This window comes from Myxocyprinus asiaticus, chromosome 24 (genome assembly GCF_019703515.2).
Source record: "Myxocyprinus asiaticus isolate MX2 ecotype Aquarium Trade chromosome 24, UBuf_Myxa_2, whole genome shotgun sequence".
Lineage (NCBI taxonomy): Eukaryota > Metazoa > Chordata > Actinopteri > Cypriniformes > Catostomidae > Myxocyprinus > Myxocyprinus asiaticus.
The window spans coordinates 2,516,691-2,535,379 of NC_059367.1; the positions used below are offsets into that span (position 1 = coordinate 2,516,691).

The 18,689-nt window shown below is 35.7% G+C and overlaps 1 protein-coding gene across 49 annotated transcripts in view; it reads left to right on the top strand.

Annotated features, from left to right (window-relative positions):
* Window positions 1-15,921, top strand: part of LOC127415074 (mucin-5AC-like) — a 69,866-nt gene extending 53,945 nt beyond the window's left edge. For 43 of the 49 annotated variants that reach the window (XM_051653563.1, XM_051653593.1, XM_051653591.1 and 40 more), the window contains 10 exons: window positions 3,405-3,452; window positions 4,034-4,159; window positions 4,660-4,752; window positions 5,740-5,856; window positions 5,942-6,079; window positions 8,248-8,295; window positions 8,876-9,001; window positions 9,502-9,594; window positions 12,420-12,508; window positions 15,634-15,921. In XM_051653563.1, the coding sequence (XP_051509523.1) occupies window positions 3,405-3,452; window positions 4,034-4,159; window positions 4,660-4,752; window positions 5,740-5,856; window positions 5,942-6,079; window positions 8,248-8,295; window positions 8,876-9,001; window positions 9,502-9,594; window positions 12,420-12,508; window positions 15,634-15,732 (977 nt within the window). In that variant the 3' untranslated portion in view covers window positions 15,733-15,921. The remainder of the gene's footprint in view (window positions 1-3,404; window positions 3,453-4,033; window positions 4,160-4,659; window positions 4,753-5,739; window positions 5,857-5,941; window positions 6,080-8,247; window positions 8,296-8,875; window positions 9,002-9,501; window positions 9,595-12,419; window positions 12,509-15,633) is intronic. The other 6 variants (XM_051653594.1, XM_051653592.1, XM_051653605.1 and 3 more) reach the window with 6 other exon arrangements.
* Window positions 15,922-18,689: the final 2,768 nt, after the last annotated feature.

Here is an 18,689-nt window from a genome sequence, read left to right on the forward strand (position 1 = left end):
ACTGTGTTCTCTGTCTTTTCTTCTGAAGTCCACCACAAGCTCCTTTGTCTTACTGACGTTGAGGGAGAGGTTGTGCTCCTGACACCAGTGTGTCAGAGTGTGCACCTCCTCTCTGTAGGCTGTTTCATCATTGTCAGTGATCAGACCTACCACCGTCGTATCATCAGTAAACTTAATGATGGCATTGGAGCTATGTGTTGCCACACAGTCATGTGTGTACAAGGAATACAGGAGTGGGCTGAGAACACAGCCCTGCAGGGCTCCAGTGTTGAGGATCAGTGATGAGGAGATGTTGCTGCCTATTCTAACCACCTGGCGTCTGCTTGACAGGAAGTACAGGATCCAGCTGCACAGCGAGCTGTTTAAGCCCAGAGCCCGGAGTTTCTCATCTAGCTTGAAGGGCACTATGGTGTTGAATGCTGAGCTGTAGTCTACAAACAGCATTCTCACATAAGTGTTCTTTTTTTCCAGGTGGGAGAGAGCAGTGTGTATTGTAGATGCAATGGCATCATCAGTGGAGCGGTTGTTCCGGTATGCAAACTGCAGCGGGTCAAGATTGAGTGGTAATACAGAGCAGATGTAATCTCTGATTAGTCTCTCAAAACATTTGCTGATGATGGGGGTCAGAGCAACAGGACGCCAGTCATTTAAACAAGTTATTTTTGATTGTTTTGGAACAGGCACAATGGTGGATGTTTTAAAGCATGTGGGGACTACAGACAAAGAGAGGGAAAGGTTGAAAATGTCCGTAAAAACACCAGCCAGATGGTTCGCGCACGCTCTGATGACGCGGCCCGGAATGCCGTCTGGACCCGCGGCTTTGCGGATATTCACCCGTCGGAAGGATCGGGTTACATCCGCTACAGAGACGGAGAGTGAACTAACCTCTGTAGCTTCAGCCGCGAGAGCTCTCTCCACGAGGGCGGTGTTATTTCCCTCGAAACGAGCATAAAAAGTATTTAGCTCATCCGGTAGAGAGGCAGCGGTGTTCATGGTGGAGTTTTTATTCCCTTTAAAGTCCGTGATGATGTTAATTCCCTGCCACATGCTTCTAGAGTTGGTGGTGTTAAACTGTCCTTCAATCTTGCTCCTGTACTGGCGTTTTGCTGTTTTGATAGTTTTTCGGAGGGCATAACTGGCTTGTTTATGCTCCTCCGCGTTCCCGGAATTAAAAGCGGAGGTCCGCACATTAAGTGCCGCGCGAACATCGCTATTGATCCACGGCTTCTGATTCGGATAGATTCGCACAGTTCTGGTCGGAATCACATCCTCTACACACGTTCTGATGAAACACATTACGCTATCAGCGTAAAGCTCGATGTCGTCATCAGAGGCGGACCGGAACATCTCCCAGTCCGTGCGATCAAAACAGTCCTGTAGCATAGAGTCTGATTGGTCCGACCAGCACTGGATCGTTCTGAGGGTGGGTGCTTCCTGTTTCAGTTTCTGCCTGTAAGCGGGCAGAAGCAGAATGGAAGAGTGGTCCGATTTGCCAAATGGTGGGCGGGGGAGGGATTTGTAGCCATCCCGGAACGGAGAGTAGCAATGGTCCAAAACCCGGTCCCCTCCTGTGTTGAAACTAATGTGCTGGTGATATTTTGGTGCGACTGATTTTAAACTGGCTTTATTAAAGTCCCCGGTCACAATGAACGCGGCCTCAGGGTGCATGGTTTCCTGCTCACTTATACTCCCATACAGTTCCTTGAGTGCCCGGTCTGTGTCGGCTTGTGGCGGGATGTACACAGCTGTGATAATGACCGCTGTGAATTCCCTCGGTAGCCAGAATGGTCGACACAGAAGCATGAGAAATTCCAGATCAGGAGAACAGAAAGACTTGATGGAATGTACGTTCCTCTGATCACACCAGGATTTGTTGATCATAAAACATACACCACCTCCTCTAGTTTTACCTGAGAGGTCTTTCGCTCTGTCCGCTCGGAGCATGGAGAACCCCGCGGGTTCAATGGCTGAGTCTGGAATCTCCGCAGACATCCAAGTTTCCGTAAGGCAGATAATGCAGCAGTCCCTCGTCTCTCGTTGGAAAGAGATCCGCGCTTTCAGCTCGCAGAGCTTGTTATCCAGAGACTGAACATTTGCCAGTAGAATAGTGGGTAGCGGGGGTCGATTTGCGCGGCGTCTTACTCTGATGAGAACGCCGGCTCTGTTTCCCCTTTTCCTCCTGCGTTTCCGCGGCCGTGCTGCCCAGACAAAGGGCTCCGCTTGCGTGTTTGTAAACAGCGGGTCGGCATTGAGGAATGTGAAGTCCGGTTTTCGGTGTGAGATCGCTGAACCAATGTCCAAAAGTGTTTGTCTGTCGTAGACAATAAGGCAGACAACATCCAAGACAAAAAAACATAAGAATTGTAAACAAAACAAACAAACCATTGCTATGTTGTGTCGGAGCTCGCAACGCAGCAGCCATACTCGGCACCATCTTGAGTCCATTATAAATGCTTAATAAAGGTATTCAAATATGATCATGTTAATATTATATTGGTAACACTTTACATTAAGGTTCCCTTTTTAAAGGGTTAATAAAGGGGTTCATTAATGACTAATAACTCATTTATATGCAGTTATAACAACATAAATAAAAGGGGTGACTATCATGAGATATTTGCCAAATAGTGAGCAAATTTAAACTTACATGTTATACATGCTTAATAAAGGTAATCAAATATGACCATGTTAATATTATATTGGTAACACTTTACATTAAGGTTCCCTTTGTAAAGGGTTAATAAAGGGGTTCATTAATGACTAATAACTCATTTATATGCAGTTATAACAACATAAATAAAAGGGGTGACTATCATGCGATATTTGCCAAATAGTGAGCCAATTTAAACTGACATGTTATAAATGCTTAATAAAGGTATTCAAATATGATAATTATAATATTATATTGGTAACACTTTAAGGTCCCCTTTGTAAAGGGTTAATAAAGGGGTTCATTAATGACTAATAACTCATTTATATGCAGTTATAACAACATAAATAAAAGGGGTGCCTATCATGAGATATTTGCCAAATAGTGAGCTAATTTAAACTTACATGTTATAAATGCTTAATAAAGGTATCCAAAAATGATCATGTTAATATTATATTGGTAACACTTTACATTAAGGTTCCCTTTGTAAAGGGTTAATATAAGGGTTCATTAATGACTAATAACTCATTTATGTGCAGTTATAACAACATAAATCAAAGGGGTGACTATCATGCGATATTTGCCAAATAGTGAGCCAATTTAAACTTACATGTTATAAATGCTTAATAAAGGTATTCAAATACGATCATGTTAATATTATATTTGTAACACTTTACATTAAGGTTCCCTTTATAAAGGGTTAATTATTATCTGATAAATCCTAAAATCAGTCATTGTCTCTTTCCCCTTATAGTCAATAACAGCACCAACACCACCACACCAAGCACCTTGCCATTGACAGGTATATTTTATTTTCTATAATTATGCTATATAATGTGTTCTTTTTCTTTGATAATGTTAACTGTTAAATATTACATTGCACTCTTGATAATAACTCTTTTTACTAAAACTTTTAAAGTTCATCTTGGACTTACACTGACACCTAGTGGCTTGGATGCAGCATCATTTAAAATTAATTGTTTTCAGTTACAGATGCCACTGTAGAAATTTTTGTATTTACAGTCAGCTATGATTACTTTAATCAATGAGTGAAAGTGTCCAATAACAGGACGGTTACTGAGATTAAGCGAGTAGTATTCGGCTGCTCATGTGATTCTAACATGTGCGGACCCTCTCCATGTAGAATAAAACAGCTTTTATAAGGTTACTGATATGACTGGAGTCTTCATTTTAATGTGAGTGATCATGATGTCCTACATATATTGCACAATTACAGTTCATGTCTTTAGGAGTTAAACCTTTGAAATGAGGAAAAAATTACTGAGAGCACCTTTAATGAATAAGTATTTTGTATAGAGTGAAATGAGGATTGATCCAGTTGTTATTTGATTTTTTGACATGTCATTCACTCCGGTTCTGTAGGGAATTGTTCAGCAGAACCGGCTCTTTGCTGTCCCGGTTATAACATCAACTGTTTCAGAGGCTGTTTTTGCGATGAAGCGTGTAAACAACACAACGACTGCTGCCCCGACTTCAATGGCACATGCTGTAAGAACCCACATATCGAAAACCATATAGAGATGTTTTTTGTGTTGTGTCCGATTTAAGAAAAATACATGTGTAAACTGGAAACAATAGCTTATAGCTAATAGGCTGAAATATCTTGAGAATTTGAGGTGATTTGGGTATTTCATTAAGTATTTTGTTCCTGACTATTAGAGTTTTGTTTCATACAACAGTTCTGGTCCTTTAATTTGATTGGTCAAGCAGCATTACCAGAGTACTGATAATATAATAATGTTTCCTTCCGCTTGTCTGTGTTCACTGCTTTGGCTTCTTTTGTTAGCGGCACAAAAATAACTACCCATATTGGGCATGAAAAGTCAGGTATTCGATATTAACTTCTTGTTTATAGAAATGTTATATAACAGGCCAAGAAAGACTGATTTGCTTAATTGGTTATCGGTTCTGTAATAGGGTCTCCTAATAAATGGAGCCATTATTATTTAAATGTACTGTATTCATAACACTTTTTTTATCTGCTCCAGGGGCTGCAAATACAACAACAGCCCATCCTAGCACAACTCTAACATCAGTGCCGTCCAATCACACAGCTCAAATGAACACAACTGCAAATGCAGGTGAGGAGAGGCACAAAATACATCAGATATTAATGAAAGTCTTAAAAGAACACAAAACATCTCCTCTATGTTATGGTTACAGTATAAAGAACCTATTTATGTTCTTCCCCCAATCCCGATTTTTCCGCTAACGAGTAATTGTGAAGGAGAAATGTGAGGTGACGAGTGTATGACTTGTGTTTAACAATGAACAAGAAAGAAATATAGACATTATTTTGAAATTGTTGAGCGGAGAAGTGTTTTAGAAAGTAACTTAAAAGTCAAGTAATTAGTATAATAGTATAAATAATGTGATTTCTTTTTCAATTAAGTAATGAGTAAAGTAATCTGGTAAAAAATATAGAGAAATATTTCATAATTTGTAGTGGATTATTATTACCCAACACTGCTTATGACATCTAAACACTTTTAGTGTAGCGCATGACTCATTTTACCGTTTGCATTACATAATCAACTACATTTACAAGCTTGTGTTTAGCACCACTCAGTGAACATTTTACCTCAGAACTGCCACGATACGTGTAAGAAACCACGTAATATCATTTTGCAAATATATCGCCACAGTCACGTAATTTTCAGAAGATCACGTCTTTTCTAAAGACAACAACAACTAAAATTCAACAGTTTCTTCAATGGCCCCGTATTGACAGAAAGGCCTCGAAGCTCTTGAAATATATTTTGAAGTTCCTGGAGGACATAAATAGGATATTCGAAGTTCCTTTGAAGGTTTCTGGAGGATCTCTGGAGGGTTTCGTCGGTTTGAATAATCTTAAATCGTGCCTTGAGTATCTTTTGTTTTTTTCGGTGACAACAGTACATCACCTTTCACTATTTTTGGGATTTGCTTTTTCAGTGATCAATGATCAGAGACTAGCAGTTTTACAGCCAAAACAATTGTCTTGCATGCTTCAGTTTTGTCTTACTGATTTGTTGCATGTTTGAATGTGTATCTTGACTTCACCTCTTTACATTCTAATTTTACCACAGTAAATAGTGGATCCACTCATATGAGGTCCACACATGTGACCACACAGAGGAATCTCACCACACCATTTAATTTGACCACAACTATGACCACTACGTCTACAACTCAAGTTTCCTTCAGTGAGTTTTTCTTTTCTTTTCATCAGTGTGTTTAAGTGTGTGATGTATTTATATTTATATCAGTGTTTTTGACTCATTATTCCAGCATATGGAAGCTGTGAAAAGGCGGGCATGTGCTGCCCTGGACATAACAACTCCTGCAATGCCCATAATTGTTTTTGTGATGTTATTTGTTTGAGACTGCATGACTGCTGCCCTGATTTCAAGTCCACCTGCCTTAAAGGTATTCAAATATGGTCATGTTAATATTATACTGGTAACACTTTACATTAAGGTTCCAATTGTAAACGGTTAATAAAGGGGTTCATTAATGACTAATAAATCATTTATATGCAGTTATAACAACATAAATAATAGGGGTGACTATCATGCGATATTTGCCAAATAGTGAGCCAATTTAAACTTACATGTTATAAATGCTTAATAAAGGTATTCAAATATGATCATGTTAATGTGATATTGGCAACACTTTACATTAAGGTTCCCTTTATAAAGGTTAATAAAGTGGTTCATTAGTGACTAATAACTCATTTATATGCAGTTATAAGAATATAAATAAAAGGGGTGACTATCATATGATATTTGCCAAATAGTGAGCTAATTTAAACTTACATGTTATAAATGCTTAATAAAGATATTCAAATATGATAATGTCAATATTATATTGGTAACACTTTACATTAAGGTCCCGTTTGTAAAGGGTTAATAAAGGGGTTTATTAATGACTAATAACTCATTTATATGCAGTTATAACAACATAAATAAAAGGGGTGACTATCATGCGATATTTGGCAAATAGTGAGCCAATTTAAACTTACATGTTATAATGCTTAATAAAGGTATTCAAATATGATCATGTTAATATTATATTGGTAACACTTTACATTAAGGTCCCCTTTGTAAAGGGTTAATAAAGGGGTTCATTAATGAATAATAACTCATTTATATGCAGTTATAACAACATAAATAAAAGGGGTGACTATCATGCGATATTTGCCAAATAGTGAGCCAATTTAAACTTACATGTTATAAATGCTTAATAAAGGTATTCAAATATGATCATGTTAATATTATACTGGTAACACTTTACATTAAGGTTCCTTTGTAAATGTTTAATAAAGGGGTTCATTAATGACTAATAACTCATTTATATGCAGTTATAACAACATAAATAAAAGGGGTTCCTATCATGGGATATTTGCCAAATAGTGAGCCAATCTAAACGTACATGTTATAAATGCTTAATAAAGGTATTCAAATATGGTCATGTTAATATTATACTGGTATCACTTTACATTAATGTTCCCTTTGTAAAGGGTTAATAAAGGGGTTCATTAATGACTAATAACTCATTTATATGCAGTTATAACAACATAAATAAAAGGGGTGCCTATCATGGGATATTTGCCAAAATGTGAGCCAATTTAAACTTACATGTTGTAAATGCTTAATAAAGGTGTTAAAAAATGATCATCTTAATATTATATTGGTAACACTTTAAGGTCCCCTTTGTAAAGGTTTAATAAAGGGGTTCATTAATGATTAATAACTCATTTATATGCAGTTATAACAACATAAATAAAAGGGGTGACTATCATGCGATATGTGCCAAATAGTGAGCCAATTTAAACTTACATGTTATAAATGCTTAATAAAGGTATTCAAATATGATCGTTAATATTATATTGGTAACACTTTACATTAATGTTCCCTTTGTAAAGGGTTAATAAACGGGTTCATTAATGATGAATAACTAATTTATATGCAGTTATAACAAAATAAAAAAGGGGTGACTATCATACGATATTTGCCAAATAGTGAGCTAATTTAATCTTACATGTTATAAATGCTTAATAAGGGTATTCAAATATGATCATGTTAATATTATATTGGTAAAACTTTACATTAAGGTTCCCATTGTAAAGGGTTAATAAAGGGGTTCATTAATGACCAATAACTCATTTATATGCAGTTATAACAACATAAATAAAAGGGGTGCCTATCATGCGATATTTGCCAAATAGTGAGCTAATTAAAACTTACATGTTATAAATGCTTAATAAAGGTATTCAAATATGATCATGTTAATATTATATTGGTAACACTTTACATTAAGGTTCCCTTTATAAAGGTTAATTAAGGGGTTCATTAATGACTAATAACTCATTTATATGCAGTTATAACAATATAAATAAAAGGGGTGACTATCATGCGATATTTGCCAAATAGTGAGCTAATTAAAACTTACATGTTATAAATGCTTAATAAAGGTATTCAAATATGATCATGTTAATATTATATTGGTAACACTTTACATTAAGGTTCCCTTTATAAAGGGTTAATAATTATCTGATAAATCCTGAAATCAGTCATTGTCTCTTTCCCTTATAGTCAATAACAGCACCAACACCACCACACCAAGCACCTTGCCATTGACAGGTATATTTTATTTTCTATAATTATGCTATATAATGTGTTCTTTTTCTTTGATAATGTTAACTGTTAAATATTACATTGCACTCTTGATAATAACTCTTTTTACTAACACTTTTAAAGTTCATCTTGGACTTACACTGACACCTAGTGGCTTGGATGCAGCATCATTTAAAATTAATTGTTTTCAGTTACAGATGCCACTGTAGAAATTTAGTATTCACAGTCAGCTATGATTACTTTAATCAATGAGTGAAAGTGTCCAATAACAGGACGGTTACTGAGATTAAGCGAGTAGTATTCAGCTGCTCATGTGATTCTAACATGTGCGGACCCTCTCCATGTAGAATAAAACAGCTTTTATAAGGTTACTGATATGACTGGAGTCTTCATTTTAATGTGAGTGATCATGATGTCCTACATATATTGCACAATTACAGTTCATGTCTTTAGGAGTTAAACCTTTGAAATGAGGAACAAATTACTGAGAGCACCTTTAATGAATAAGTATTTTGTATAGAGTGAAATGAGGATTGATCCAGTTGTTATTTGATTTTTTGACATGTCATTCACTCCGGTTCTGTAGGGAATTGTTCAGCAGAACCGGCTCTTTGCTGTCCCGGTTATAACATCAACTGTTTCAGAGGCTGTTTTTGCGATGAAGCGTGTAAACAACACAACGACTGCTGCCCCGACTTCAATGGCACATGCTGTAAGAACCCACATATCGAAAACCATATAGAGATGTTTTTTGTGTTGTGTCCGATTTAAGAAAAATACATGTGTAAACTGGAAACAATAGCTTATAGCTAATAGGCTGAAATATCTTGAGAATTTGAGGTGATTTGGGTATTTCATTAAGTATTTTGTTCCTGACTATTAGAGTTTTGTTTCATACAACAGTTCTGGTCCTTTAATTTGATTGGTCAAGCAGCATTACCAGAGTACTGATAATATAATAATGTTTCCTTCCGCTTGTCTGTGTTCACTGCTTTGGCTTCTTTTGTTAGCGGCACAAAAATAACTACCCATATTGGGCATGAAAAGTCAGGTATTCGATATTAACTTCTTGTTTATAGAAATGTTATATAACAGGCCAAGAAAGACTGATTTGCTTAATTGGTTATCGGTTCTGTAATAGGGTCTCCTAATAAATGGAGCCATTATTATTTAAATGTACTGTATTCATAACACTTTTTTTATCTGCTCCAGGGGCTGCAAATACAACAACAGCCCATCCTAGCACAACTCTAACATCAGTGCCGTCCAATCACACAGCTCAAATGAACACAACTGCAAATACAGGTGAGGAGAGGCACAAAATACATCAGATATTAATGAAAGACTTAAAAGAACACAAAACATCTCCTCTATGTTATGGTTACAGTATAAAGAACCTAAAAATGATATACAGTATTTAAAGTCACTGTCAGCAGATTTGTGCTTTTCCTTTAAAACAATAATTTCCATATTTTATTCTATGTTTAAATTAATATTCAATGTGCAATGCAAGTTAAGCTCAATCAAAAGCATTTGTGGGATAATGATGATTACCACAAAAAATAAATTTTGACTCGTCCCTCCTTTTCTTTATAAAAAGCACAAATCTGTGTTCCAGTGAGGCATTTACAATGGTAGTGAATGGGGTCCAATTCGTAAACATTAAAATACTCATCGTTTCAAAAGTATAGACACAAGACATAAACCATATGTGTTTAAACATGGTTTTAGTATGATTAAATACTTAATAATCTGTGTAAAGTTATATACAATTTTACAACTTTACATTGCCATGACAGCAATATACTGAAAACCCTATAAGTGACTGGAAAAAAACGATTTAAGCAACTTTACAGGTCAAATAATACACAAGTTTAAACAGAAGAATTAATGTAAGTGCTTTTATAAAATGATAAGCTTCACATTTCTGCCTTTAAACCCTCCAAAAATTGGCTCCATTGACTTCCATTGTTAGTGCCTCACTGTAACACAGATTTGTGCTTTTTAAAGAAAAGGAGGAACGAGTCAAAAATATTTTTTTGTGGTAATCAACATTATGCCACAAATGCTGTTGACTGAGTTTAACTCATACTGAACCAGAAATATTCCTTTAATCTATTTGTTAGTATAGTGTACATCACATGTATTCAATTAGTATAAAATATTTGTTGTGCACATAAATATTTCCATGTCCTATTAAAATGTGTTTAAACATGATGCATACAAACCACCTTTTGCTCTGTGACACGCTCTGTGGCCCTTTCATTTCAAATGGAGTATTAGAGTTTTTCAGTTTGGGTTTTTGCTTTTCCAGTGAAAAAGTGTTGTCTTTTGTATTTCAGTTCTCTGTACAGTATGGCATTTTTAACCACCCACTTACTTTACCATATTACATGTTATTGTGACCACCTTCCAGCCTACACGGCCTGAAACAACCAATGCAGATTATACAAATATGACTCAAGCACCCTTTAGTAAGTGTTTCTTTTCTGTGTGTGTATGACCAATACACAGATGAGCCAAAACATTATGACCACCTGCCTAATATGCTGTTGGTCCTCCGCGTGCCGACAAAAAAGCACCGACCTGCCGTGGCATGGACTCTACAAGACCCCTGAAGGTGTGCTGTGGTATCTGGCACCAAGGCATTAGCAGCAGATCCTTCAAGTCCTGTAAGTTGCGAGGTGGAGCCACCGTGGATCTGACACGTTGGTCCAGCACATCCCACAGATGCTCAATCGGATTGAGATCTAAGGAATTTGGAGGCCAGGGCAACACCTTAAACTCTTCATCATGTTCCTCAAACCATTCCCGAACAATGTGTGCAGGGTGGCAGGGCGCATTATCCTGCTGAAAGAGGCCACTGCCATCAGGGAATACCATTGCCATGAAGGAGTGTACCTGGTCTGCAATGATGTTTAGGTAGTTGACGTCCACATGAATGGCCGGACCCAGGCATCACACTCCCACCACCGGCTCGTCGTCTTCTCACAGTGCATCCTGGTGCCAACACTTCCTCAGGTAAATGGCGCACACAAACACGGCTGTCCATGAGATGTAAAAGAAAACGGGACTCATCAGACCAGGCGACCTTCTTCCACTGCTCCAAGGTGCAGTTCCGACACTAATGCCCATTGTAGGTGCTTTCGACAGTGGACAGGGGTCATCATGGGCACTCTGATGGTCAAATTTCGGCACAACACCTGAACCCGAAAATAGTCCAGCAGCAATTTCAATCATCATCCGGTCAGGAAAACTGGGGATAACTCCGCTTGTCTGTGTTTGTGCTTTGGCTTCTTTTGGAACTATTTTTGTTGGCGGCACAAATTTCTGGCAAATATTGTGTGTGAAATATCAGATACACATATCAATCCTTATTTATACAACTGTTGAATAAACACAATAATAACATGGTCACAATCTGTACTCCTTAAAGGGATAGTTCACCCAAAAATTACAATTCTCTCATCATTTACTCACCCTCGTGCCATCCCAGATGTGTATGACTTCTTTTCTTCAGCAGAGCACATTTTAAGAAAAATAGAAAAATATCTCAGCTCAGTAGGTCCTTTTATGCAATCTCGTGAACGTGCATATTGCTGCTTAACGTAAGTGATTATTTATAGTAAAAAAAGTACTTAAATATTGATCTTTTTCACAGCAAAAGTGATTGTTTCACTTTATAAGACATTTATTTAACCACTGGAGTCGTATGGATGATGTTAATGCTGATTGCCTGTGCTTTTTGGACCATCAAAAATCGTGTTTCAATCCACATCCATTAATTATAAGGAACTTACTGAGCTGAGATATTCTTCTATTTTTCTGGGATGGCATGAGAATGAGTAAATGATGAGAGAATTTTCATTTTTGAGTGAACTATCCCTTTAACACTTATGCACTGCTCTCAATATTATGAACCAATATTGTATTTATTGCAAGATAGTGCTGAATTCTGCTACTGTGCGTGTAACAAAATGTACTTTCACTTTATCTGCAGATTTCATAACTCCATCCCCTTCCTTCAACACCACAACCCCAGCCAAAGATGTGCAAATGTTTGTGTGTACACTACACTGGTGTGCATATTTAACGTACTGACAATGTTGTGGTGTTTTGTTACTTCACAGATGTTCTCTCAATACTCACTAATTTGGAAGTTGAAATTTTGGCACCGGAGTCATCCACAGAAAAAGAGCACAAGGCGGCACTGCTGCAGGTGAGAAGAGAGCGCCATTAAGGCTCAAACATTCAGCATTTCAAGAGTGTTTTCTAGTAATAGGAAAGTACATACATTTGACTATGTAAAAAGAAAATACGCCAGTATTGGGACACCAAAGTCCTTTTAAAGTGAGTCACTTCACTCTGTGCCATCTTTGTAATGCCCCCAAGCAGCCTATTTTCTATGTAGGCAATAGTAAGCAATATAATAGTAGCACTTGAAACTGTAGCGCTACATGCTACTTAGACAAACTAGTCTTTTTAAAAATGAAAATGAATACAAAAAAAAGCTACTGACAAAAGTATCTAATGACATTGACGCTATTTAAATAAGAAAATATTTGTAGATATATAACAGTCAATTGTTATTATTTAATTTAGAATTCAATAATATCACCTGATAGTTATATATTTCATTAGGGTGACATTCCCTAATGAAAATTAACAATAGTTTTACAACAGTAACAATAGTTCAACCATGGTGTTTGTAGGAAAAATCATAGAAACAACAAAATGACCATGGTTACTACAATATTATATATATATATATATATATATATATATATAAATCAAAATATTAATAACTACAGTCTTGACCAAAACAAAATAGGTGTCGTTTGAAAGCTTAGAAGCTCTACTTTCCAATTCATGTAGACATTATGACCAAAACTGAACAAGTGCTTTGACATTTGCAGACAAATCAGAAGTGTTCCGTTCTGATAATTTATTAATAATTTTGCACTGTACATATTATTGCAATCTGCAAAAACATCAGCTCATCAAAAAGCCATGTATCATATGTTGTTGGAAAGCTCTCAAAGAGTAAAATACAACCAGCCTATTTGTTTTACTCACAGACAAAAATATAGTGAGTAATAGCTAAGTATATGTCTTTGACAATTATGTTTCATGTGAAGAGGTGTTGCTTAATTGCTTAGAACGTCACGAAAAACAGTTTTATATTTAATAGAACGTAAAATAACACATGCCATTACTAAAAAGAGGTGATTATATTTCAAACAAGACCATGCATTAGGCAATTGGATGCATGGATCATTAGATAATTGACACAAAGCACAATGTGCACAGTGTGCGCACAGCATCTGGCTATCTGGCATCTTGCAGACTGGCTGAAAACACATTATCTTTCCTGGATCAGATGATGTAATTGGAAATCATGTAGCATCATGGAACGCAAAACCAATTGGTTTGGGTATAGATCGGTGCAAAACTCATCCATATTTGGTAAGAAAGTTATGTGATTGGTGACTGTTTCATATGGCCACCAGGAGATGGCGCCAAATACATGACACAGACTCAATGATGATTCAAATGGCACAGAATGAAACTCATTCTGTGAAATCTCATTACTAAACTCATGTCTACATGCAGTGCAAACCTTTAGTCATTGTTGTGTTTGCATGTGTAATTAGTTCTTATGTACAATTATTATGTTTTATTGGTTTGGAGAGGCTTTTGGGCACATGGAGACGTTTGTGGACACTAGGATAAATTATTTTTGTAATACTATAACTTTTGATTGCTTGTATCAACACACAATTTTTCTCAGATATGGTTGACATGATTGGGAACAAAACAAAAGCAGTTTTTCAGAGCTGCCTTATTTACACCCAGAGATATATAATGTTAAATCAGAAAAATCAGAAAAAAAGTACATTTTTGGCTCAAGTATTCTGGTGATTTTTCAGCAGTTTCTTAGGCAGAGAGTCTCCAAATATACCACAATCTATATCATTAAAAAATGTCAAAAGTTTTTTTTAATAAAGATACCAAACACTTGACCCTCCTTGCTTTTTTGTCAAGTTATAAGCCTTTAATTTTGTGTATGCCACTGAAACAGGAAATCTTTAAAAACATCTTCAGATCTTAAAGACATAAATGAATTAAACTGAACATAAATATATTTTTAGTACAGTATACACTAATGAACCAGAAAACACCCTATTTTATATAACTGGTAACACTTTACAATAAGATTCCTTTCGTTAACATTAGTTAATGCATTGGGTATAATGAAGTAACAATGAACAATATATTTTTACAGCATTTATTAATCTTTGTTAACGCTAGTTAATAAGAACAAAATTGTTCATTTTAGTTCATGTTAGTTCATAGTGCATTACCTTATGTTAACTAATACAACTATTGATTTTAAAAATGTATTAGTGTGTTATAACTAACATTAACCAAGATTTGGCCATTCTGTTATATGTCCTATCATTAGTATGTCTATTTATACTCTTACCTTGTTTTATGTATGTCTCAATGTAATGTTCTGTGTGCACTTGTTTCTCCTATCACCCAAAAAATTCCTAGTGTACGTGAGAACACTTGGCAATAAAGCTCATTCTGATTCTGCTAAATGAATCAAAATTAACTAAATTAACCGCAGCAATGACTAAATATTTCACTTCAGAAAGAAGGCAAAGTTAGTACATTACTTGAAAATCCTCCAGAAATGGTACACCGTCTGGGCATCTTTAAAATCCTTTTGTAAATATACTATTATCTGGGACACGCTAATTCTAATCATGCATACTATAGTACAAGTACTGTAGTAGCCAATGTGTATTGGGACCAGTGTTAAGTGTATCCAATTACAAAGTAATTAGTTACTGTAATCAAATTACTTTTTAGTCAAAAAAAGTAGTGTGATACATTACATTTGAAATTCTTGTAATCAGATTACAGTTACTGACTTTCAATTAAAGTAATTACTTTTTAGTACATTACTTGTGCTGAAGTAATACAGTATGTACAGTATAATACATTTAAAATATGTACATTTGTTAGCGTTTCTGTGACAGAAGGCTGTGCGACAATGAATGAGGAAATATACTGTAGACATTTTGAATTTGACCAGAAAACCAAAAACTTTTCTAGGAAAAAGTATTTAGAAAGTCACTTATGAGTAAAATAATTAGTAATGTGATTACTTTTAGATGAAGTAATCAGTAAAGTAATCTGATTACATTTTTTATAGAAGTAATTAGACATTTGTAGTGGATTACTTGTTTTGAGTAACTTAACCATTTGGGACACAGCCTTACTGTACTCTTCTGGGCCTGTTGTCTCCTAACATCCTGTTGTCTTTATTTTCAGTTTGCTCATTTGCTGGAGGAACTCCTAAGACAAAACAATACTGACAACTTCTCTTTTGAGGTCTCAAGAGTTGCTGTTTATGAGGAGCCATGTGATTGAGTCAGAAATCAGCCAATGCTTCATTAAAAATACAGTTTAAAAATCACTGCAGGGCACTTTAAATACTTAAAAATGTATTTATGATTATGTTTAAAAAAGCATAATAAATGTATTTGTTAAAAGCATTGCTTATGTGCCAGATACAATGTATGGTACCCTCTTCTGTTAATGATAAATTGAAATATATAAATGGATTTTTTTTTTTTTTTTAAGATTTAAGGAAATAATAAATTAATCTTAAAAATCTGCCTATTATCTGTGTGAAATGACCTCAAGCACACCCAAAATTCTGTTTCTAGACAAAGAGTGTAATTTCAGTACTAAGACATCCGTTGCCTGGTTTCTTATGCAATAAGAACTTTTTTTATGAAACTGTTCATGGTTTGTGCATTAATCTTAAAAATGCAAGCTTAGTCTAAAGCAAACTATCTTCAGAGAAATAACATAGTATAGTAAAAATAATATAGATGATATAAATATCTGCCTTTTAAAATAATAAGCATGCATCTGTTGAATTCAGCTTCATTCAGTCCTCTAAAAAGGTATGAACTAAAACTCATGATATGTATCCCGCTTGGTTCAATTTTCATGTAATTACTCATTCTTGTAATTCCCCTCTCATCTACACAAAAGGAAAGATGGTGCGCCTACTTTAACAAGGTTTTCCTTGTTCTTTGTTTTGGACATTCCTCTCTGTTAATCTCACCCAAAACTAACCTGAAGAGAAAAAATGAACAAAACAACTAGAAAATCACAACAAACTAAGAGACTGTCAAAATGCATGTAATTTGTTTGGGTTTCCCGGTGACTGTATCATGCTTCCCAGGGCTTGCTGCAGGTTTTGAGGAGTTTTCAGTATATATTACATTTCAATCACCACTATTTGCAAGATGTTTAAATGGTGTGTATTTGTCTGCAAAGACACTCTTTCCTGCCACAGTAGCCTACTAATAATCATCACTGACAGAAAAGTAAATAACAATACATTTAGGGAGCGATACCATATCGATTTTTCGTTTTCATTTGGCATTTCACTCTTTACATGTCCACTAGTCCCCACTGTACAAACAGCATTGATTTGCCAGACACCAAATGCAGAATGTCAGAGACATGGTCTAGTCATGATAGCGGACGCCGGGGGTTCGAATCTGACTTGTGATATAAGCTGTAAGAAACAAATAGAAGTAGCTACTCACACAGAAAGCTTATCTCAGTAATGCATATAATTTGCAGCAATGAAACTGTTAGTTAGGCGAAACTTTAGACTTATAAAACAATAGAAACCCTCACAGAAATTCTAACATTTTTAATGGTTAAAACTGAATACGTTTTAATTGAAACTATAATGGTGCCATGTCAGGGACCAATTTGTAATGGAAACCTGATAAATATACTGTTAAATATAACCTGATAAAAATACTGTGTAAATATATTCATGACCCTGTTTCTGAGAGCACATCGACATCACGCCAGTCCATGGTTCAATGCCGATATAGCTAGTTGTAAAACATCCTCCACTGTAAATGTGAGCGGTACACTTTACATCGGATGTTTGGTTTGTATGTGTCTTATAGAGCGCAACAGTGCCCGCCCACTTATTCAGCCATTCAGTATTTTTCCCATTCATTTTTCTCATAGACTTTTCATAAAATCCTTCATAAAAGAGTCGTAAGCCATGAACCAGACCAACCAGCTCTGAGTAGAATCACAGCACACAATCACAATCAAACTTTGTTTTGAGGCAAAGAGTATGACGAAATCGCACAAAAAGACAAAGATTGTGTACTTACCGTCTTTCATGAGGGCACGGACTACAATCCCATGAAGCATTGCAAATTATGTCACTGAGTAAAAAACGATGTGGATATATAAAACGATTGATTTTAGGTTGTTGATTATAATTATTGAACCAATGTACTGTATATTACGTACTTTATGTACAAATAGATAAGTCGTTTAAAGGGATAGTTCACCCAAAAATGAAAATTCTCTCATCGTTTACTCACCCTCATGCCATCCCAGATGTGTATGACTTTCTTACATCTGCTGAACACAAGCAAAGATTTTTAGAAGAATATTTCAGCTCTGTAGCTATAAATTATTCTCCCTACCCAGTAGGTGGCGATATGCACAGAGAATGCGAAATACCTTAAACAAAATAAGAAGAATGTCAAAGTACGCCAACTCTATTATGTCATTGTGAGTTATCTGAAGTATTTTAGTTTTTTTCCATCTAAGCATCTGTAACATTTTGAATTTGACACAGATTTTTTATTTATTTTTTACTTCAAGGTGCTATGTGAAATCAAACTAAATTTAATTAACACATTGTTTCTATGAGATTAGGAATGAAAAGTAGAATAATCTGGAATAATTTTCTTACTGTACCCATGATGAATAGACCACTTCACTGAGTTGAGACTGTGCTAGGGAAAATGATTTTTCCTACTCCATAACAGATATTGTTTTACTTTCATTTGGCTCTTAATGATATAAGTAATCTTTAGGAACATTTGAAATCAAACAAGGCCAGTTTATTAAACATCATTCATGAAGAACACCCATTACACAGGAGGAAAACTTTATCCATTATTATTCTTGGAGGTCTAGACTATAAAGCATCTTTCCTTTCCCTTATATTTACAGCGCAATACCATCAGCAGGTAAGACCACAGATGGCTCAATATTACTGTGGCTAGATCAATGTAGCTAGTCTTTAGTCTTTACCTCGTCAGTGCTGTCTAGCTGTTTGAGATGTTTCATTTCCTCCATAGCGTTTTAAACTAGACAATTCTAAGTAAAATTCAAATGGGTTGCAATAGTTTTGTAGTAAGCGCCGAGATATCAAGGGAAGCTCAGATGGTGCACACACTTCAGAGATACAGGAGGATAGAGCAGAGAGCATCACGCCTGGTTTTCGTCTGGAGAAGGGTGCAACTGCGGTGCACGTCAATGCC